Below are 21,131 nucleotides of genomic sequence, written 5' to 3'. Positions count from 1 at the left end.
GGGCGGAAGTGCGGAGGGCGGAGGGCGGAGGGACGGAAGGGCGGAAAGCGGAGGGGCGGAAGGGCGGAAAGCGGAGGGGCGGAGTGCAGAAGTGCGGAGGGCGGAAGGCGGAGGGGCGGAAGGCGGAGGGGCGGAGGGACGGAGGGCGGAAGGGCGGAGGGCGGAGGGGCGGATGGCGGAGGGGCGGAAGGGCGGAGGGCGGAGGGGCGGAGTGCGGAAGTGCGGAGGGCGGAGGGCGGAGGGGCGGAAGGCGGAGGGGCGGGGGGCGGAGGGCAGGAGGGCGGAGGACGGAGGGGCGGAAGGGCGGAGGGCGGAAGGGCGGAAGGGCGGAAGGGTGGAGGACAGAGTGCGGAGGGTGGAGGACAGAGTGCGGAGGGCGGAGGGCGGAAGGGCGGAAGTGCGGAGGGCGGAGGGGCGGGAGGGCGGAGTGCGGAAGTGCGGAGGGCGGAGGGCGGAGGGGTGGAAGGCGGAGGGGCGGAAAGCGGAGGGGCGGAGGGCGGAGGGGGGAGGGCGGAGGGGCGGAGGGCGGAAGGGCGGAGGGCGGAGGACGGGAGGGCGGAAGGCGGAAGGGCGGAGGGCGGAGGGGCGGAGGGGCGTGGGGCGGAGGACGGAAGGGCGGAGGGGCGGAGGGCGGAGGGGTGGAAGGGCGGAGGGGCGGAGGGGCTAAGGGCGGAGGGCCGAAGGGCGGAGGGGCGGAGGGCGGAGGGTGGAGGGCGGAAGGGCGGAGGGCGGAGGGGCGGAGTGCGGAGGGGCAGAAGGGCGGTGGGGGGAGGGGCGGAGGGCGGAGGGGGGTGGGGCAGGGCGGAGGGGGGTGGGGCGGAAGGGCGGAGGGGCGGAGGGCGGAGGGGCGGAGGGCGGCGGGGCGGAAGGGTGGAGGGCGGAGGGGCGGTCGGGCGGATGGCAGAAGGGCGGGGGGCGGGAGGGCGGAGGGCGGAGGGGCGGGGGCGGAAGGGCGGAGGGGCCGAGGGCGGAAGGCGGAAGGCGGAGGGGCAGAGGGCGGATAGCAGAGGGGCGGAGGGCGGGAAGGCGGAGGACGGAGGGGCGGGAGGGCGGAGGGCGGAAGGCGGAAGGGCGGAGGGGCGGAAGGGCGGAGGGCGGAGGGGCGGAGGGGCGGAGGGCGGAGGGGCGTGGGGCAGAGGGGCGGAAGGCGGAAGGGCGGAGGGGCGGAGGGTGGAAGGGCGGAGGGCGGAGGGGCGGAGGGCGGAAGGGCGGAGGCCGGAGGGGCGGAAGGGCGGAGGGCGGGAGGGCGGAGGGGCGGAGGGGCGGAGGGCAGAGTGCGGAGGGCGGAAGGGCGGAAGGCGGGGGGCGGAGGGGCGGAAGGGCGGAGGGACGGAGGGACGGAGGGACGGAGGGCGGAAGGGTGGGAGGGCGGAGTGCGGAAGTGCGGAGGGCGGAGGGGCGGAAAGCGGAGGGGCGGAGGGGCGCAGGGCGGAGGGGCGGAAGGCGGAGGGGCGGAAGGGCGGAGGGCGGAGGGACGGAGGGCGGAAGGGCAGAGGGACGGAGGGCGGAAGGGCGGAGGGTGGAGGGGCGGTCGGGCGGAGGGGCGGAGGGTGGAGGGGCGGAAGGGCGGAGGGCGGAGGGGCGGGGGGCGGAGGGGCGGAAGGCGGAGGGCCAGAGGGCGGGAGGGCGGAGGGGGGGAGGACGGGAGGGCATAGAGGCGGATAGCAGAGGGGCGGAGGGCGGGAAGGCGGAAGGCGGAGGGGCGGAAGGCGGAGGGGCGGAGGGGCGGAGGGGCGGAGGGGCGGAGGGGCGGAGGGGCGGAGGGGCGGAGGGCGGAAGGCGGAGAGGCGGAAGGCGGAGAGGCGGAGGGCGGGAGGGCGGCGGGGCGGCGGGGCGGAGGGCGAGGGGCGGAGGGCGCGGAAGGGGCCGAAGTGGCGGAAGGGCGGAAGGGGCTTAGGTGCCGGAGGGGTGCAGGGGCCGAAGGCCCAATATAGCTCCCTCAACCTGTTTTTCAGCACCCAAACCCAGGACTAAGCCCCCTTTCTGAGCTCTGAGACCAGTCCCAGCAGCCTGGGCTTGAGCCCCAGACTCACAGGATGAGCCTCCATTTTGGAGCCCCCAAATGAGCCCCCGGGGCCTGTCTGGGAGCACCAGAAATGCAGGACTTGGAGATGGAGGCTAAGCACTGCGTTTCTGGTGCTCCCAGACAGGCCCCGGGGGCTCATTTGGGGGCTCTGAAGTGGAGACTGAGCCCCCCAAACTGCCCCTTCACCCTCCCCTCCCAGCCCTGCACCACCCCCAATTCCAGCCCCACAGCAGTGCCCCGAGCCCCTTTCACAGGCACCAGGCACCAGCCCTCCCCTCCCGGCACCAGGGGGTGTTAGCCAGGCCCCTGGGCCAGGGGGACCCTCCGCTCCCTGCAGGCAGGGCCCAGCCCCGCGGCGCTGGGCAGCCCGGGCTGGGCGGGCGCTGGGCTCCGGTCCCTCGGCCTTTACTGCACCACGCTGGCCCCCACCAGCCCCGCAGCCCAAACCTGGCTGAGCGTGGCTGCTCCCCCACCACGGGGCCTGGGCCCTGTCGGCACCGGGCCAGGCCCGCAGCTGCCTCCTACCCCGTGCCGCCTAGCCCAGGCGGGCAGAGCCCCCCGCCCCGCCCTGCCCACGGCCCAGACTCCAGGCTGCGGCAAGCGGGAGCACCGGGGAGGGGGCTGCCCGGGGGTCCTGGACACCCAGCGCTGCCACCGCCCACCGCCACTGCCCGCCCGCGGGTCTGGGGGCCAGAGCAGCTGCACAGGTGCCAGGAAGGGGCCACCTGGGACTGCCCTACCCCTGTCCCTGCCCACAGCTCCACCCCACACTGGATCTGGCCCTGCCCACTGCTCTGGCCCCACCCCTCCCGTGGCTCCACCCCACCTCGCTCCACCCTGCCCCTGGCACTGGCCCCACCCACCTCACAGTTCTGCTCCGCCCCTGGCCTGGCCCTGCCCCACCTCACCTGCAGCCTTGCCCTGCCCCTGGTTCCGGCCCTGCCCCAGCCTTCAGCCCTGCCCCACCCCAGCTCTGGCCACGCCCCCTTCAGCCCCAGGACAGCAGCCCTGGCCAGAGCCCCAGGGACCCGGTGGCCAAGGGGGGCAGTGGGGAGCAAAGCGACTCCCAGGCCCCGGCGCAGAAACACCCCCGCTGCTGCGGCAGGTTCCCGGCGAGGTTTATTTCAGCGCCACCGCGGGGGCTGCTCGAGGCCGGTGTCCCGGAGGAGCCGAGCGGCCGCCTGCTGCACCCGCGGGTCCCTGTCTTTCCGCAGCACCCGCAGAGCTGCAACGGCACCGGCCATGGCGTCAGGGCCGCACCCGGCACCAGCCCAGCCTCCCCGGCAGGGCGATGCTGCCCCGCGGCCGCCGCCATGCCGGGGCCCAAACTCCACCAAACCCCCAGGCCCGGGGCGCCAGGGCCCCGTCACCTACTTGCTGAGAGCGGCATCGCTTCCTCCCGCGTCAGCCACTCGATGCCCACATGCTCCACGAGGACCCCTGCGCGTACAGAGCAACACACCGACATCAGGGCGACACACCGACATCAGAGTGCCCCTGGGAACCCCAGCCCGGGCAGACGGGGACAGCGGCGGCGTGGGGGGAGCAGCCGCAGAGAGCGCCCGCTCCGACTCACCGGTGACGTCGAGGGCCGCAGCCTGCAGGTCCCCGCAGCTCACGAGGAAGCAGTGCCTGGCAGCGACGTACAGCATCTCCTGGTGCTCGGGGCTCTCCTGGGCCTGGGGGAACGCGGGACACGCTGTCCTTCTCGGCCGCAAAACGACCCCGCCGCCCTCGGCGTGTCACCCGCTCCCTCCCTCTCCCGGGGCCGGCGAGGGCCCCGCAGCCCCATCGCGCCCGGGCGTGCAGCTCCTCACCAGCTGGCTGCAGACGTCGCCCAGCAGCTCGGCCGCGCTCAGCCGGGTGTTGACGGCGAGGCCCTGCCGCACCCTCCGCAGCCCCAAAAACGGGGCGCACAGCCGCAGGGCGCCCTGGCACGCCTGCCAAAGAGAGGTGAGCTGGGGTGCTGGAGTCGCTACCCTGGGCAGCGCAGGGGCGACTGCGCGGGGATGCTTTCGGGGAGGCTCTGCAGAGACCCTGCAGCTGCTGAGCAGGCGGCAACGGCAGCAATGTCCCTGCGGCTGCTGCCTGGCTTCGCTTCTTGCTCCCCCCCCCCCCCCCCGGGGCTCTTACCATGGAGGCTCCCGGGTCGGGGTCCCGGAGGTGCAGGACGAGGCTGGCCCACGTGCTTCCTAGCTCCTCCGTGAAGAAAGACCTCCACCTCCTCGTGGCAGAGGCGGCCAGCACCCCGTACAGGGTGAAGGCCGCCGAGCGCAGCGACGCCTGCTCCTGCAACCCAGAAACCCCAGCCCTCAGGTGGGCGACTGGGACGCCGCGTACAGCTGTTTCTGCAACACCTGGGCGCTGCCAGTCGAGCACAATGCCCGGAGAAAGGACCCCCACAGGGGTCACAAACAGTAGCTCCCCCACCTTCCCCAGGGAGAAGCGTCTTCCCCGAACCCTCCCAATCCGCAGCGGCCCCTGCCCACGCCACCCCTCTCGGATGAGCCCGCGAGGGACCCTTCAAGCAGGTGTCAGACAACACCGCTCACTCACAGCATCGAAGAACCCCTTGGTGGCCCTGGCGATGTCTCTGAAGGTGGAGCCCACAGCCTTCCCCTTCAGCTCCGTCACCACCTTCGCCAGCGCCAGCAGGCTCTCTGACACCACCTCCGCCGCGGCCACGTCCTCCAGGCCCCTCCGCAGCGCCTCCAGCACGGCTCCCTTGTGCTTTCGCAGCTGCCGAGCATGACACACACGTGAGCCTCCCGCTAGTCCTGCTTCTAACCGCTCCTCTTCCCCGTCGCCTCCAGGGGCTGAAGCTCTCAGAAGCAGCCCCCGAGCACATCGCAGCCCGAGGGGCCCGTCGGCACCTCAGTCCCCTCTGCAGCCAGGCTGATGCCCCAGAACAGAGCGCCCTCGGGGCAAAGACTCGCAGCTGCCTCTGCTGCTCTGCCCACTCTCTCTAATCCCCCCACAGCTCTCCACCGGCATCTCTCCGGTCACGCAGGGGCTGCGTTTCATGGGGAGCAAAGCCTCTCTCACCTTCTCCGGTGCTCTGCTGACCAGGTTGCCCAGGCCGCGTGCTGCCATCTGCCGCACGGTGCTGCTCGAGTCCTGCAGCTTCTCCACCAAGGCCCTCGCGATGGGCTGAAGGCACCTCCACTCCTGCAGCGCCGGCTCCTTCATCAGCTGCAGCACAGCAACCCGGCCGTCGGCACCCAGAGACGGATGCAGACCAGGCCCGGGAACAGCAGCCGCCCCGGGCTCCGCACGAGGAAGCCCCACCAGCCCCAGCTGACCGCCCCCATGCCCAGCAGCTTTCCTTGGGGCCCGGCCCAGGCTGCGGCTTTGGCCAGGCTGAGGGCAGCGCTGCCCTGTGCCCGGGGGTGCTCATGGGTGGGTGGGGGCTGGGCAGGGGCCAGGGAAGGGCAGCTCCTGAGAGACCTGCTATGAGGGGGGAATCTGCTCCCGCCGGGAATGTGACACCTTCTGCCGGCACCTTCTTGCTGGCATCCTGAGAAAAGCCCTCCTAAACCTCCCTCTCCCACCTTCTCCCTCACCTCCGCAAAGACAGCCGCGGCCATGTCCCGCAGGTTGGCCGAGGGGGCGTCCAGCCACTGGGTCAGCACCAGCACCAGGGGCAGCGAGATGGTCCCGGGGCGGAGCAGCACCCTGCGCACAGAGCACAGGCAGGCGACGTGCGGTTACACAGGGCGGCACCCGGCCTCGGGCCCCCGAGGTCCCCCCGCTCCCACGCGGGCTCTGCTCGGCACCTCTGAGACGCCCAGGCCCGGGGGAAGGGTCCCGCCAGCCCCTCCTGGGTCACGGCCACCCCGGAGCAGCGAGGCGCCTCCTCGGGCTCTCACCCGGTCAGCAGGCAGACGCCGTCGTGGTGAGCCCGGGGGTCTTCCAGGGCAGCCCAGGCGCCCTGCTTCCGCAGCAGCCACAGCCATTTCCCATCGAGGCACGTGCGCAGCACCACCTCCAGGGTCTCCAGGGAAAGCCTGGGCGAGAAGAGAGCAGCGAGGCCTCAGTCACAGCAACAGGCGAAGGAAACGCTGCCGCCTGCGAGGCCTTCGCTCACTCGTGCTCAGCCTCACCGAGGGAGCTGCAAACACCCCTGAAATGACATCTCACAACCCTGAAGGCTGACAAGCTCTAAGAAACCTGGCCTAGGGACCCTAGGGACCGTCGGCTCACAAACACGCCAAACAGAGACCAAAAGTTTGCAGCTTTCCCTGCATCTCTGTCCTCTGGCTCCTACCTGCAAGGATTGTCATCGCTCGCGTGGCCCTTCAGGAACAGCTTTCCCCGGGTGCTGAGTGGGGAAGATGGCATCTCCTTGCCCACTGTGGCGCTGATCTGCTTCAGCAGCACCAGCAGCAGCTCCGGGAGCAGGCGCTGCACAGCCTCCGGGCTCTGCAGCGCTGACACCACCACAAAGATGGCCCAGGTCATCTGCAGAGAAATGCAACCAAAAGCCGCCTGTGAAAACAAGGCCTTTTCCCACCTGTGCCCTGCCCGCCTCGGGGACCTTCACTGCCTGCAGTTTACTCCCCTGCAGCCTGGCAGCAGCAAACGCTCTCGGCTGACAGCGCTGCCAAGGGCCCAGCACGGCACCAGCCCGGGGGGCTCAGGGAGGTTCGCAGCATGCACGGAGCTCCCTCAGGCTGAAGGGTGATTTGGGAAGTCAGGTACGAAGCCGGTGCACGTACCTTGACAGGCTCCAGCGCAGCCTCCTCCTCGTCTGCCTCAGGCTTGGCAGAGCTGGTCCTGGGTTGGTCGTTTCCCGAGTTCTTCAGTTTTTCCATCAGAACCCGCAGGAAGTGGTCCACAAAGAATTTCCCCCCAGGACCCTCCACAGCTCCTCGGTGTCACTGCAAGGGAGCAGAAGTTCCCCCGTGAGCCCCTGGGCTCTGGTACCTGTGATGCCCTCGGCAGCGTCAAACGCTCTCCTGGCCTCCAAGGGGCTGGCGGGGGGCTGGGCTCTGGGCGCCGGCTCTTGCCGCGCTCAGGCTTTCCCGGCTTCTCCGCTGGCTCCTCCTCGCCCCGTCAGTGGCGGCTCCTGCCTGTCCGTGGGGCCGGGGCAGTGCACGTACCTGTCCATGGGCAGCTGCTTCTGCAGCAGGCTGTCGATGACGGCCCCGGGGTGGTAGAGGGCGAGCAGGGACACCGCCTCCAAGAGGAAGTGTTGGAGGGTGTCCTGCTGCATGGTCGGCATCCGGATGTAAATGATGCTCAGGATTTCTGGCACCTGAACGCAGACCAAAAAAGCCGTCGTCTCCATCCTCTCTTGCTCCTCCTGCACAGCCCAGGCAACCCCCACTCGGCCCATGAGCAATTCCTGCTCCCTGACCATTTCTCAGGACCCAGCCCTAAAGCCCGAAGGCTCTGCGCAGCTGCGGGGGGACGCTGGACCGCCACGGGGACACATCTCTGCTGCCCACCGAGGGCGACACCGAGGAGCCACCCTGGGCCTGTGGCCCCAGAGCCAGACCTGAGCGCAGCAGAGCCCAAGCGGAGGAGGGGAGCAGAGGCCGTGACCGCGCAGGCACTGCATGAGACCGGGGCCTCAGGACCACAGGCAGGAATCACCAAAAAAGGGGCCACAACTGGTCCCTAGAGGAACGCCACGCTGCGGGCTGGCACAGCCAGGCTCAGGGACAATGACGAGGACCCACAATAGCCGTCCAGCATCGTAAAATGCACCATGCACAAAGTAAAACGTGGGCAGTGCTGGAGCTGGGGACCAAGGAAGAACGAGCAAGGAAGGGCACCGTGCTGGCGAGCGTGTGAAAACCCCCAAGCAGCACCAGCAGTCAGGAGGAAGAAACCCCCAGCACCAACGTCATAGTCCTCCCAGAGCAGGACCTGGGACGCCAACGACTTGCCACAACCCCTCTTCTTCTGGAGGCAGACGGGTGCCGTCTGTCCCCCTTCTGGCCCGGGCCGGGAGGGCTGAGCATTGCGCCCGAGAACCGGGGAGCAACTGGGCACTTTGGGTGCCTCAGCTCTAATTGCCTCCGTCATGGGAGCCACCGGGGTTTGGCCCAGCAGGGTCAGTGTCACCGGACGAAGAACAACCCCGGGATGAGGCGGCCGGCACTCGGATTCGACAGAGCCCTCGGCGCTGCGCACCAGGGGCGGCACTTTGGCCCCCGGCACCTGCACGAGGTGCCCGGCAACGGCGGAGGCGGGAAGGCCCGAACCCCCGGGAAAAGGCGTCTCTCACCTCCGTGAATAGCTGTCCCCCGCACGTCTCCAGGAAGGTGAGCAGCCACTCGCCCGCTGCCTGAGCACACGCGGGCCTGGCCGACAGCATCCCGTCCAGGGCGGCAGAGAGGAAGTCCGTGGCCTGCGCTGGCGGGATGTGTTTGCAGACGATCTGGGGAGACATCAGAAACGGGAGAGGCCACGTCACAGGTCTGCTCCGGCCCTTCACAAAGGAGAGGAAACTCGAGCGCGCGGCCAGCGGGGCAGTTCGCTAGGCCTGCAGGGTGCCAGGGCTTTACAGGGCAGCTGTGCAGGCAGGGCCTGCCGTGCTCTGTGCTGCTCGACAGCCGCTTGCTGCTCCCTAACCCCGGGTGCCCGTTGCAGCAGCTCTCCCAGAATGCAGCGGGGCCCCAGCAGCGAAGCAGGGAGCCGCACGGGAGCCCGGGCACCGGCTTCCCCCGCGCTGTGGGGCCAGGTACCTTTCTGAGTCTGGAGGAAGCCTGGAGCAGAGCCTCGGCATCTGGGGCGCTCAGGCGCTGGCACAAAGGCTGCACCTCGTCCTCCTCGGCCCCCGTCTCCAGCGTCTTGCCTGCAGGGAGCACCAGGAGAAAAGGGTGGCGATGGCGACGGAGACCCACCTCTGGCCCAGGAGCCGAGAGGAAGGAAGAACAGAGCCCGGCCCTGCCCAGTCGTGGGGCGTGGGGAGCTGGCTGAGGCCAGGAGGGGGCTGCCCTCACCTTGTATGCGGAGGAGGTGGCCGAGGCAGGCCCCTGCCCGCTGGCAGGACGTGGCCAGCGAGTCGCAGGTGAAAGGCGCCAGCAGTCCCACCATGGAGCCAAAGGGCCCGAAAGAGGTTTCTCCCTGGGGAAACACAAGGACGACGAGAGGGTCGCAGGCAGCCCTGGCGGCCGATCTCCCTCTCCCGGCTGCGCTGGCGCCTGAGCCGTGGCAGGGCATCGGGGCAGGCAGCGGTGCAGCCCCACAGCCCAGGAGACCCAAAACCCAGTGCCCGGCGTGGGGCAGAGTTCCCAGCCGGGCCCGCAGCCAGCGGGGAGGGGGGACACGGAGTGTAGGGGTGTGGGAAGGGCAGCGAGCAAGGCCCCGGGGGGCAGGACTTACCTTGGTGGAGAAGGAGAAGCCCAGTACCTGGAAGGGGAAAGGCGGTGGAGAGAGAGGCAGTGAACCAAGGTGCACAGACGCAGGACACGCAGCAACGGCCCCGGAGCGCACAGACCCCGCAGGGCAGCAGGGACGAACCAGGGCTGCCGCGTCCCCCTCCGCCAGCACGGGCAGGGCACAACCGCCCCCGGGGCGCTGGGGGGAGTCGGCACTCGCAGGAGCTTCAGGGAAGACCCACGTCTGTGTGGCTGGCCCTGCGCCCGCGCACCCACCTGGCAGCTGGCGCGGTAGTGCTGCAGGATGCGCCCCACGACGTCGCTCTCCACACGGGCCAGGAGCTGCTCCGGGGGGGCGCAGAGCGCGATCTGGCCGTAGGCCAGCACGAGGGCCATGTGCCTCCCCGCTCTCTTCCCCTGGTGGTATTCCTGCGCCGTGGGAGAAGCCACGAGACGTCAGCCCAGCGCCTCCGTCGGGCCCCAGCTCCCGCTGCCTCCCGGCGAAGGAGCTGCCCCGCTTTCCACGCAGCAGCCACCCCTGGGCTGCTACTGGTTTGGAAGTGAAAATAAAGCAGAGGAAAAACGAGCCAAGACACCCGGCATCCTTTACCTTCAGGCGTTTAAAAGCCCCAGACACTGGTCTTTCCTCCATGGACGCCCCAAACTCCTGCACCACCTCCAAGGCAAGGTGGAAGTGGCTCTCGGCAGAACCGGCCAAAACAGAAATCATTGCCTGCAACACAAGGGAAAGGGTGAGGCGGCCTCTGGCCGACACTCAGCCACGGCAAGCTCCGAGCGACACTCGCGATATTGTCCGACAGAAACAGCAGCGACAAGGAAATGAGAAGAGCCTGGAGCGCTCTGCTCGGAGAGATCACCGCTCCCCTGGAAATACCGAGGGGCTCCGGGGAAAGCAAGGGGAGAAGAGGAAACTCACCTCTCTCTCAGACGCTTCCAAGTAATTTGTCCTTGAGAGATGCTTCTTCATTTCCCGGCGGACGTAGGGGACATGCTGGCACGCTGCCAGGGACACCCCGACAGCTTTATACAGGAAGGCCTGAAAGACAAGCGGCCACCCCAGACGTGGTCACGCACAGCCTGGCGGCACAGAGCCGGGCCGCGACGCACCAGCCCACACCAGGCACGACTGAGCTGGCCGCGGCGCCTGGCCGTCCAGCTCGGCTCCTGCAGAAACGAGGCCTCGGCAGGGACCCACCTGCTTCCGGGACAGCCAGGGGTAGCTGCCCGTCTGCTGGCTGAGCTCCACGCTCAGGCCCATGGTCCAGGCCTGGCTCTCGATCGTCTCCAGCGATGTCCTCAGGAACTAGGAGAAACACAAGTTGAAGCAAAGCCCCCGCAGAGCGGGTCACAACGTGCAACGATGGGACATGGCACAACACGACACGACCCTCTGTGATCCACAGCTCTTTGCAAAACAAAATCCTCAGGGCCTTTGCAGGGGGTCTTTCCTGTGTTTCCTGTTTTCTGAACAAAACTGGCATTTCCCTGCTCAGGGCTCCCCTGCTCCTGGTTACCTTTCCACCCACACCTTCCCCCACTTTCCCACCGGTAGCTGCTGCCCTCGCAGCAGTGCTGTACCTTAAGCAGGAGCTGCTCCCACTCGGCAGAGTCCAGGCAGCTCTCGCTTTGCCCTACAAAGCCGGAGCAAGAAAACCCTCCGTGTTACTTGGTGCCACAGAAGAGCCCGGGGGCTCCTTGGCACTCAAACACCCTCCGGCTCCCACACCAGAAGGGGCCCAAGCCGCGAGGCTCAAGCCTTCATGCCAAACTCTTGGCCAGGCCCAGGACACCTGACGGGCCCTGGGGACGGGGGACAGGGGCACGGACTCAGCTCAGCCACACACCCGCCGCTCCCAGTCCCCATCGCTCGACTGCAGCTCCAGAGCAAACCAGGCCCTCACACGAGGGCTCGGACCACGCACACACATTTGCACCAGGACACGTTTCACCCACCCCCAGAAGCACCAAGTCCAGCCCTCCCAAACACCCACCCAGCAAGGACGCCGGGGTGCTGCAACACCTGCTCGTGGCAGTGACAGGCAAGAAAGGCCCCATCCCCCAGATGAACTGCTCCTGGGCGTCAGCGCTGCTCCCTGGAAGGGCAACAGCTGCAGAGCCAGCGCTGAGAAAGCCAGGGCCAATTCCCCTCCCTCACGCCTGGACGCTGCCTTTTCCTGCCTCCCCTTCGGCCTCTCCAGCCTCCTCCTCCCCGATGGCACGTTACCTTCCAGGCACTGCAGCAGGAAGGGGATCTTCATGGCCCACACCATCCCCACGGCGCTGTGGATCTCTGTGGACAGGGCCTGCAGCAGCCGCAGGGCAGCGACGCTGCAGCCGGCGTGAGGAGCTGCCGCAACCACCTGGGAGAGGGCAGGCGAGACCTGGGCTCGGGGCGGCCGGAGGAGCCGCAGCTTCTCCCCACAGGGAGGGCGGTTGCCTGGCCCCGGCCCAGCTGGGAGCTTCTCCCTGGCGCCACCGGCTTCTCCCCCGCGCAGCAGCAGGGTCCCGCGGGGCCAGGGAGGCTCCGACTCGCTCTCGCACGCCTCTTCCTCCCTGCGGGCTGCTGGCCCTGGCCTGCGACACAGCTCTGCCCCGACCTCTCCCGTCACCTCCAGCCCCTGAAAGCGCTTTCCCCGGGGCCCCTACTCACCAGCAGGCGAGCCAGCAGGGCCTGCGGCCTCGGCAGCTTGGCTGTGAGGAGACAGAAAGGCCGGTGAGAGCGGCGCGACCCGCCATATCCTGCCCCTGCCCAGGCTGGGCAGCCCCCACGCGGCCCACGGGCCCCCGGCACAGCCTGACACGGCTCACGGCGAGAGTTTCGGCTTCCTACCTCGCTCCCAGGAGGCCACGACATCGGGCTCCTCCTCTCCGTCCTCGCCCCCTGCTCTCCCCCGGCTCTCGGCCAGCTCTCGCAGGCACCGGCAGAGCGGCACCAACGTGCCGGCGTACTGGGCTGGCACCACGTACTGCAGCAGCCGCGGCCACAGGAGCTGCAGGGAAGAACGAGGCCATTCAGCACGTTGCGGCTCCCACCTCCGTGCCAGCTCAAGCTCGTTTCAGCTCTGAGATGGAAACGACGCTCTGCATTTCCACTCACCTTGTGCGCCTAAGGGGCTGCTTGGGGAGCACTTTGGGGAGAGTGGGGCAGGGAGGCAGCAGCAGGGCGCAGGACGACTTACTTTGGTCATCCCCCGGACGGAGACATCCAGAGAGCGCAGGATGTCCAAGCACAGGGCTTGAAGATCTGCTGCTTCCTGCGCTTCTGCTTGAGACAGCTTTCTCTGCGCCTGCAAGACACAGTTGGGACAACACCAGCATCAGCCCCTGTCCCTGAGATGGGAGGTGAAGCATGAACCACCCAGCACTATCGTGATGCTCCCCTGGGAGCCCCCATCTCCGGAGGCAGGAGAGAGCAGAAAGTCCCACAGGAGAGGCCAGATCCCAGGTGAAGGAAGCACTAAACAGGCTGCGACCAGGGAGACTCGCTGCTCCTCAGGGCGGTCGCCAGCATCGTTAGTCGGGGTGTCAGGATTACGAGCTCCTCCAGGGCCCAAGTGATGCCGCAGTGGCACCAAGCCGATGCAAGGAGGTTGCCCTGCGGCGGGGCTGTACTCAGTAACAGCGCTGAAACGGCAGCACGCACGGCCCAGCGGAGTCACGGCCCAAGCACCGCAGTCGGATTTGTTATGTGCTGGTGGGAGGCCAAAGCACTCCCCCAGCCTCCTCCGAGATCCCCCCAGGAACGGCGGTGGGGATGCCGCTCGGCCCTCTGCACCGGGGACTGCAGCCCTGCTGGGGGGGGGGCTCCCCATTGCCAGGGCGCCCGCAGGGGCTCCCCGGACACCCCAGGCACACAGCAAAGCCGAAGCGTCACGCTCTGCCCTCACCAGTCTGCCGGAGGCCTGGCTGAACGCGGCGAAGACGTGGGCCACCAGATCCCAGGCCGAGCAGCTCTGGACGCTGCAGCCCAGCAGCTCCTTGGTGAAGCGCAGAACTGCCCTCGCCACCTGCCACGGAGCACATTGCAGTTACCCTCCTCTGCTCAAAAGCCCGGGGCAGACGCCTTCACACCCATCCAGCCCCTGTGCCCCGCGGGGAGACCGTGGGGGTGCAGGAGGCCCCGCTGCTCCCACAGCCACTGCCACGCAGCAACATTTCCACGGGGAAACGCTCCCCTAGGCTCGACCCCCAGCAGCAGCCCTGCCAGGGGCTGGCCAGGCTCTGCCCCCAGCAAAAGCTTTCTCTGCTGCCCACCGCGGTGCCGCCCTGCGCCAACCAGCTCACCTTCCTGCTGGAGTCTCCCAGCGCGCAGCGCACCGCCTGCACGAGCAGGGGCAGGCTCTGGCCTCTCTCTGCTGCTGGAAAAGACGGGGAGAGGCGGGCGCTCAGGCAGAGCCCTCATTTCAGCAGGGAGCTGCCAAAGCTCCCAGCTCGCTCACACACGAGCGGCACAGAAAACCCAGGACAAGACTGTGACGGCCGAGGAAGCAGCAGAGTCCCCCAGTGACTCTGTTTACAGACACAACTGGGTGACGGGACCGACTGTTTTAACAACACAGAGTGCTGCAGAAATGCGATGGGTACAAGTAGCTCATGTCCCGGCCCCATCACCAAGCGTCGAGTGCTGTCACCGGTGCGTCGCCATTTACAGCTGCCTCATCTCATCCCTGTCCCTGCAGCTGCGTGGCAGCTCGGCTGGGGAACACGCACTTTGCAGCTCGTTTCGGGCGTTTGTGCATCACTTGCAGTCATGTCTGCCCCCAGCCCGGCAGCCCAAACCCCTGGCCGGCCTCACTGCGCCCCGCGGCACTGACCTGTGGGGCGCACCAGGGCTCTGAGCAGATCCAAGGACACCACGTGAGTGGCCTCGCTCCCACTCCCCAGCTGTGAGCGCAGAAAGGCCACCGTGTCCTCAGGGCAAACTCGGGCTGCAAGGGAAAAGTCGTGCTCTGCGTCAGCCAGAGAGTAGGGAGAGAGCAGCAAGGGCACAGCGGTGTCCCGCGGAGTCTCCTCCCCTCACCCAGCAGCAGGACGCAGGAGGACAGCTCCGACCGCTGCTCCCCGCTGTGCTGCTTGCTCCCATCACTGAGCTGTGGGAACAAGGGGCGCTTTAGAGAGAAGAGCATCAGCTCCGAGGGGACTGAAAAGAAACTGCTGCCTCCGCTCTTGTCTCCCCGGGGGCTTTGGCTACAGCAGCCTCTAGACCCCAGCATAGGAGGCGACCCCCAAATATCTGCATAGACCTGGCCTTAAGGTAGGTCCCGCCGCAAGGACACTCTGCCCGGCCGCCCAGCAGGACCTTCCTGTCCCCGTGGGTCAGGTCTGCTGCACCCAGCGCAGGCAGTACGGGGTCAGGCTGCCCTTACCTGGCGGTGCACAGCGGTGCCGATGGCCTGGACCTCGTCCTGGGGGATGGGGATCTGCACTTCCCCCAAAACCGCCAGAAAATAACTCAGAGCCTGCAAGGGAACGGGGGTGGGAAGAAGAGTGGGGCTGTCACCTAAAGCAACGTCTTAAGAAAGGAAACCCAGCGTTTCTGTGATGAAATTCCAGCCCCCTGGAAAAAAACCCTCCCTTCTCAAGGAGGTCAGCCCCAGGGATGCTCAGCTCCCTCTCGGCCCCACCTGGGCTGCTCTGGCGCTGCCCGAGAAGCCCAGCAGGCCTCAAGCCTCCCCTGCTCTCCCCCTTTCTTCTCAAGGGCTCCCGGCTCCTCCAGACACCCCACAGACCCCCAACACCTCGCGGCACACGCACAGACCCCACAGCCTTACTGTGCCCCACATAACGCCTCACCTTGGTCACCCGGAAAGTGTCCTGGACCTGCTGGTACTGGCCCAGGAGCCAGGGGAGCTGCTCCCACACGCACTCGTGGTGCTCTTCCTCGCGCACAAGGAGGCCCATCATGGCAGCCATCGCCCCCCGGACGGCCTGCTTGGCCTGCAGGGAGGGCAGCGAGACGCTCTTCAGCGGGGCCCAGCGTCCTTCCACCCCGACACGGTCTGCCCTCCCCACGGAGAGGCAGTGCCCTGCTCCCCTGGAGGAGAAGGCCTTGCTCCAGAGGAGAGGGCACATCCCCACCCCGGCCCCGCCCAAAGGCCCCTGGAATCGCGGGGCCGGCACGGCAGCCGCTCTCACCTCCTCCTCCTCGCAGCCCAGCCAGCTCCCCACCACATGGTGGAAGAGCGGGGAAACGCTGCTGCAGAGCTGGGCCTGCCCCATGCGCGGGAAGCTGCATTGCTCCCAGGCGCCCAGGTAGGTGTTCACGGCCTTCGACCACTGCTCCAGGACTGCGGCGAGAGGGCAGAAGGATCAGGGCAGAGCCTGTGGCGGGGACGAGACCTTGCTCTGCCGCCCCAGCCTGCCCTCGGCCGCAGCCCCCCGCTCGCCGCGGCTCCATCCGAGACCGGGTCCGGCCCCAGGCACAAGCCGCGCGGTGCTCGGAGATGCCCTGATGGAAACGCTGCGCTGTTGCTCTCCTCCTCCCCATCACACCTCCTCCTCCTCCTCCTCCCAGCCGTGTTCCCTTCCTGTGCTTCCCCCTGCGTCCCTGCCCCAGCCGTCCCAAACACTCGCCCTCTCTCCCAAAACCCCCCAAAACCAGCCCGCCCTGCACGCAGCAGGCGGGAGGGAGCCGGGGCAGAGCTCAGAGCCCGGCAGGTCGCACCGGGAGCAAAGCACAGCAGCAGAGGCGCCGAGGCTGCCCCGGCCCTGCCCCTGCCCGCGGGGCCGACACTCACCGCTGCAGACGGCGCGCAGGGTCCGGCTGCTCCCCACCTGGCTCAGCATCGTGCGCAGGGCGAAGAGCGTCATGCCCACGAAGGGGACGCACCGCAGGGCTGCAGAGAGGGCAGGGCAGAGGCGCAGAGAGCGGCCGTCATCACTGGGAGCCGGGACAGCGCGCGGGGGAGCCCCGGGGCAGCACGGCGGGGGGAGCCCCCAGGCTGCTGGGCCCCTGGCGATGCGCCGGGGGGCCAGGGGGGCACCAGAGCTGCCCCAGGGGCTGGGGCAGGCCCCGGCATGGGGACGGCTTGGCGGGACTCGATGGGGTGCTGGTGCCTGCCCCAAGTGGGGTGCGGGGCAGCCCTTCAGGGGGCCTGGGAGGGCGGCGGGGGCAGAGCCAGCCCCGGCAGTCAGCGAGGGGCACCGAAACCTTGCAGCCTCCGGTTCAGCATGGAACATTTTGGGGAGATCGGGGAAGATCCCTTCTCCCGGGTACCGCAGACCACAGCCCCGAGCCAGAGGCTGACGGGCCCTACCGTAGCTGCTGGCCAGCTTGCCCAAGGTGATGAACACGAGGTCCTCGGAGATCTCTCCCAGGGCCCTCAGGTGGCACTGCAGCTCGTACATGACGCTATCAAAGTGGGAGTGGGCCAGAGCCACCAGGACGTCGCTGGCGGCCATCCGCACCTCCTCCGTCACACCCTGGCGAGAGCGGGAGAAAGGCTGAAGGCGCCGGCAGCGATCGCCTGCCTCCAGCTCTCGGTTCCTGCCTTGGCCACCTCCCCGCACAGCTCCAGGTATCGCCCCCCAAATCCACTGCAGCGATGAGTCCCCAAGGCCTCTGCCTCCAGGAAACACTTGCTGGTGCAGAAATCGTGGCCCTGCACGTCCCAGCTCCGCCACCAGCCCTGGGCGCAGGCGCCGCTGGCACAGGCAGCTGCTCCTGCTCTGCGCTCCCTCTGCAGCAGGGCTGGATACGGCCTTTGCTATCGCGGAGCAGCATCCGCGGGGAAGGAGCTGTCACAGGGGGTCTGGGAGCCTCTGACAGGGCTTAGTGCTAGACACAGGTCCTCAGAGCCCTCCTACATTTTACCAAACCCGGCTCTAGCCAGGCGCCTCTGGCTGCCTTCAGAGAGGAGCAGCTCACCTGCGCCACTCTCATGTCCCTCGAGGCCGCTGCGATCACTCTGGCCAGGACAGCGCTCTGCACGCGGCCGTCATCGCCCTGCAAGACTCTCTCCAGCTCTCGGTAGATCTCCGCTCTGTCGCCCTGGGGACGCAGCCCAGAAAGGAACAGGTTGGCCTTGCTTTTCCTTATTGCCAGGGAGTCCCAGAGCTGCAGACATGGGCCCTGTAGCACCTGCAAAATGGTGTCTCCGCATCACCTCCCTTCTCAGTATCTAGGCAGAGAAACCAGTCGGGGCAGCAACTTCCCTGGAAAGTGTTTCTGAGATGCAGGATAAACCCCGCGTGGCACAAGGCATCACCCAGGCAATGGGGAATGTACCTGGCAGGGAGAAGGGGATGCCCTTAGCTGAGGCACAGGAAAATTGTAAAAGACTGATGGTACAGTTGGCTTGTCAAAAAGGCACACAGTTACATTATGGCAGGAAGAGTGGCCCTTCGCAACAGATGGTAATCCAGCACAACAGTGGCCAGCAGAAGGGACTTCTGATGAGGAAACAGTAGCTTTCCTGCAACATCATCTAGAAGAGAGGTTTCCAGCTCAAACAGATTACTGGTCCATTTGGGATAACTGGGCATGGGCACAGGAGCATTCAAGCCAGAAAGGAGGGAGGAAGGGAACCCCACCAAAGGTGACACTCTCACTAGCAGATCCTAGTACCCCAGACCATGCTCCAAGAGTTTGCAGCCAACAAAGTAGCCAACCCTTATTTGCTTTTACAGGGAAAGGGCAACAATTAACATGGACACACCTCCCACCAAGTTTCACAGGGTCTCCCACCCCTTTTTTCCACAAATACTGGAGAAGGATGTAAAGGATATCAAATTACTGGGGGTAATCCACATTAGCTCTAGTGTAGTATGTAGATGACTTGCTGATAGCAAGTAGAGATGAAGATACCTGTCTAATAGACTCTGTACATCTCTGCACTGCTTTGGCAGAAAACTGTCACCAGGCATCTCCATCTAGTCTCCAGCTGTGTCAAAAGGAAGTAGAATACTTGGGGCTCATTCTGAAATAAGGGCAACAACTACTAGACCCAGAAAGAGGAGATGCTGTAATAAATCTCCCACCTCCAGGAACAAAGAAACAGTTGCAAGGATTCCTTGCAGCTGGGGGATTTTGCACACCATGGATTCCTGGGTTGGGAGAATTAACAAAACCCCTGGCAGAGGCAACCCAGAATGAAGAAGCAGAACCCATTGCACAGGGCCCCAAAAGAGAGCAAGCTTTCAGCACTATGAAAGGAGCTTTGGCATCTGCACCTGCTGTCCAGCTCCCAGATTAGACAAAGCCCTTCGATTTGTACATATATGGACCTAAGGGGATTGCCAGCAGAGTAATAATGCAAGAATTAGGACCCCACCAGAGACCAGTAGCATGTTATTCTGCTCAACTAGATTAGGCTGCAGCAGGGGCACCAGCCTGCACCAAATCTGTGGCAGCAGCACTAGTGGAGAGCAGCCACCCTCCCATTCTGGGACACCCTGTAACTGTTTGTCCCACACAAAGGGGAGATACTGCTAAAACAACATGCAACCCAAGCATTGTTGCCACAACAGGCACACAGATATGAATTGATCCTCCTCATGGCAGATCATGTAGTCTTGAAAAGAGGCAATGCCTTGAATGCAGCAGCCCTAATACCTCTGCCTGATGATGGAGAGAAACATGTCCAACATGAGCAGGTAATGCACACTTCGAGTAAGCCAACAACCCCTTTAACTGATGTTCCTTTGCAAAACTCAGATCTAGTTCTATTTGTAGATGGGCTCATCCTACTAGCTGCACAGACAGCGACAAACTGGGTATGCTGTAGTCAGCCAGGAACAAGTGATAGAGGCTGAACCGCTTCTCACACAAATGAGTGTGCAAGGAGCAGAACTAGTAGCCTTGACACAGGCAGCGCACCTGGGAAAAGGAAAGCAAGTCATCATCTACACCAGCTCTCAATATGCCTTTGGGGTATGTCATGCAACTGGGATGTTTTGGAAAGAACAAGGACTTTTCACATAGTCAGGAAAGAAAGTGGCTAATGGAGAAGAAACCACGCGATTTGCTAGAGTCAGTCCAGCTGCCTGAAGAAATTGCTGTGATGCACTGCCCAGTCCGTACTAAGGACACTACAGAAATTAGGAAAGGAAATGCTTTAGCCAACACCACTGCAAAGGCTGCAGCCCAACAACCTTTGAGAGACTGTGTGGTTGCAGCTCCAATCAGGAACCAGAGTGAATGGCTGAATTTAATACACCCCAAAACCATGCACGAAAAGGACTGCTCAGGAGCAGAGAAGAAACAATGGGAAAAAACAAAATGACAATAGAATATGGACACTTGGGGGAAAACATTCTACCCACCCCAACAAAGTAATTACTGTAGCTAGGTGGTTTAATAATAAAGCTCATGGGGGAGCCCAGGCAGTAGCTAACCAGACACAGAAAGCATGGGCCAAACCAGGAATTTATGCAGCTGCAGAAAGAATAACGGATAGCTGCCCAACCTGCCAAAAGGTCTCCAGCAGCAAACCAAGCTCAGAGTTAGGGGGACAACCATGGGCCTCCTTCCCTTTTCAAAGGCTACAACTAGACCTCGCGGATATGCCATCCACCAATGGGTAGAAACACTTGTCAGTGATAGATCAGTCATCAGACTGGGGAGAGGACTTCCCAACAAGAAAGGCTGAGGCAGGAGGGGTGGTAAAAACCTAACTAAAAGAAATCCTACCCAGATATGGGGTTCCAGAAGCAATGCAGTCACACAGGGCTACCCATTTCACAGCAAACATAATCAAGCAACTATACACATCCCTAGGGAGAGAGAGAAACCTGCATATCCCTTATCACCCACAGTTTGCAGGACAAGTAGAAAGAATGAACAGAACATTAAAAGAAAAAATAGCAAGAATATGCACACACACACACACAGAGCTCTAAAATGGCCAGAGGCATTGAACTTAGCTCTATGGGATGTTTGAAATGCCCCATGACAACCCAGAGGGGCAACACCAGCAGAAATTCCCTTTGGGAGACATTGAGCCATACCAGGGCCTTACACCCCTGCTAAGACCAGCCTGTTAGAGATGAACAAGTGACACAACATGTACTAGCTTTACAGGAGCAGCTTAAGGCTTCACAAAATCAGGCTCCCTGGTTTCAGCCAGTACCATCTGACATTCAGGCACATGACAGACAGCCTGGGGATGAAGCTTTAGGTAAAACATTTCTACAAAAACCCAAGTCAGAACCTAAGTGGGACAGGCCATATACTGCCATGCTGTGTTCTTACTTGGCTGTTCAAGTTGAACTGTACTTGCATACACTGGAAAGAGACGGGCATGTATGAGAACCCTTGGCAGTCTTATATTCATAGACACCACTGCTGCAAATACAAGTAGTGACTCAAATATTTGTGTTCATAACTGGACCAAAATTATGGGATGCAACTTCAATCATTCAGCTCCTGTTAAGATCTTAACAGTTGTTACCATCTAATTATACATTGACTCAGAATTTACTACCTACCCCCACTGGAATACATCTTACACTGGTGAAAAAGCTACTACAACATGATGACCTGCATCAACTGCTAGAAGGCATCCAAAACAATGGACAAGAACTCTCACCACTCATGATACAGAAGAGATACCATGTCTTAGAAAGGATAAGGAAGGATGGAGACCATCATGGGTGGGAAACACTCCTAGGATGGTCACCAAGCACAACAGGGATTTATAATCACCTGCTGCACCCAGTAGTAGTTAAGTTCAGCTGTGTCATGCCTATCACTTACAACCATATTATACATGAAATTATGGAAAGTGACAGTCTGCCTCAGAAGACTGAGGACT

General features: G+C 64.6%; 2 protein-coding genes across 2 annotated transcripts in view; both read right to left on the bottom strand.

The window, feature by feature from the left end:
* Positions 1-3,494, bottom strand: part of LOC135328257 (maestro heat-like repeat-containing protein family member 2B) — a 39,579-nt gene extending 36,085 nt beyond the window's left edge. Inside the window, exon 1 of the mRNA XM_064511116.1 lies at positions 3,401-3,494. Within this exon, the coding sequence (XP_064367186.1) occupies positions 3,401-3,494 (94 nt within the window). The remainder of the gene's footprint in view (positions 1-3,400) is intronic.
* Positions 3,495-8,975: 5,481 nt separating this feature from the next.
* The window catches only part of LOC135328253 (maestro heat-like repeat-containing protein family member 2B), a 29,206-nt gene continuing 17,050 nt past the window's right edge, over positions 8,976-21,131 (bottom strand). The window contains exons 2-20 of the mRNA XM_064511084.1: positions 17,246-17,368; positions 16,635-16,800; positions 16,116-16,214; positions 15,514-15,665; positions 15,150-15,315; positions 13,663-13,736; positions 13,266-13,385; positions 12,558-12,665; positions 12,209-12,368; positions 12,029-12,069; positions 11,603-11,738; positions 10,957-11,009; positions 10,574-10,681; positions 10,295-10,414; positions 9,968-10,090; positions 9,634-9,786; positions 9,362-9,388; positions 9,030-9,103; positions 8,976-8,979 (exon numbers count right to left, since the gene is read on the bottom strand). Of these exons, the coding sequence (XP_064367154.1) occupies positions 8,976-8,979; positions 9,030-9,103; positions 9,362-9,388; positions 9,634-9,786; positions 9,968-10,090; positions 10,295-10,414; positions 10,574-10,681; positions 10,957-11,009; positions 11,603-11,738; positions 12,029-12,069; positions 12,209-12,368; positions 12,558-12,665; positions 13,266-13,385; positions 13,663-13,736; positions 15,150-15,315; positions 15,514-15,665; positions 16,116-16,214; positions 16,635-16,800; positions 17,246-17,368 (2,007 nt within the window). The remainder of the gene's footprint in view (positions 8,980-9,029; positions 9,104-9,361; positions 9,389-9,633; positions 9,787-9,967; positions 10,091-10,294; positions 10,415-10,573; positions 10,682-10,956; positions 11,010-11,602; positions 11,739-12,028; positions 12,070-12,208; positions 12,369-12,557; positions 12,666-13,265; positions 13,386-13,662; positions 13,737-15,149; positions 15,316-15,513; positions 15,666-16,115; positions 16,215-16,634; positions 16,801-17,245; positions 17,369-21,131) is intronic.

The sequence above is a fragment of the Dromaius novaehollandiae genome, chromosome 4 (genome assembly GCF_036370855.1).
Source record: "Dromaius novaehollandiae isolate bDroNov1 chromosome 4, bDroNov1.hap1, whole genome shotgun sequence".
Taxonomy (NCBI): Eukaryota; Metazoa; Chordata; class Aves; order Casuariiformes; family Dromaiidae; genus Dromaius; species Dromaius novaehollandiae.
The sequence above is the reverse complement of the archived record's forward strand: the minus strand, read 5'-3'. Positions and strand labels throughout refer to the sequence as shown.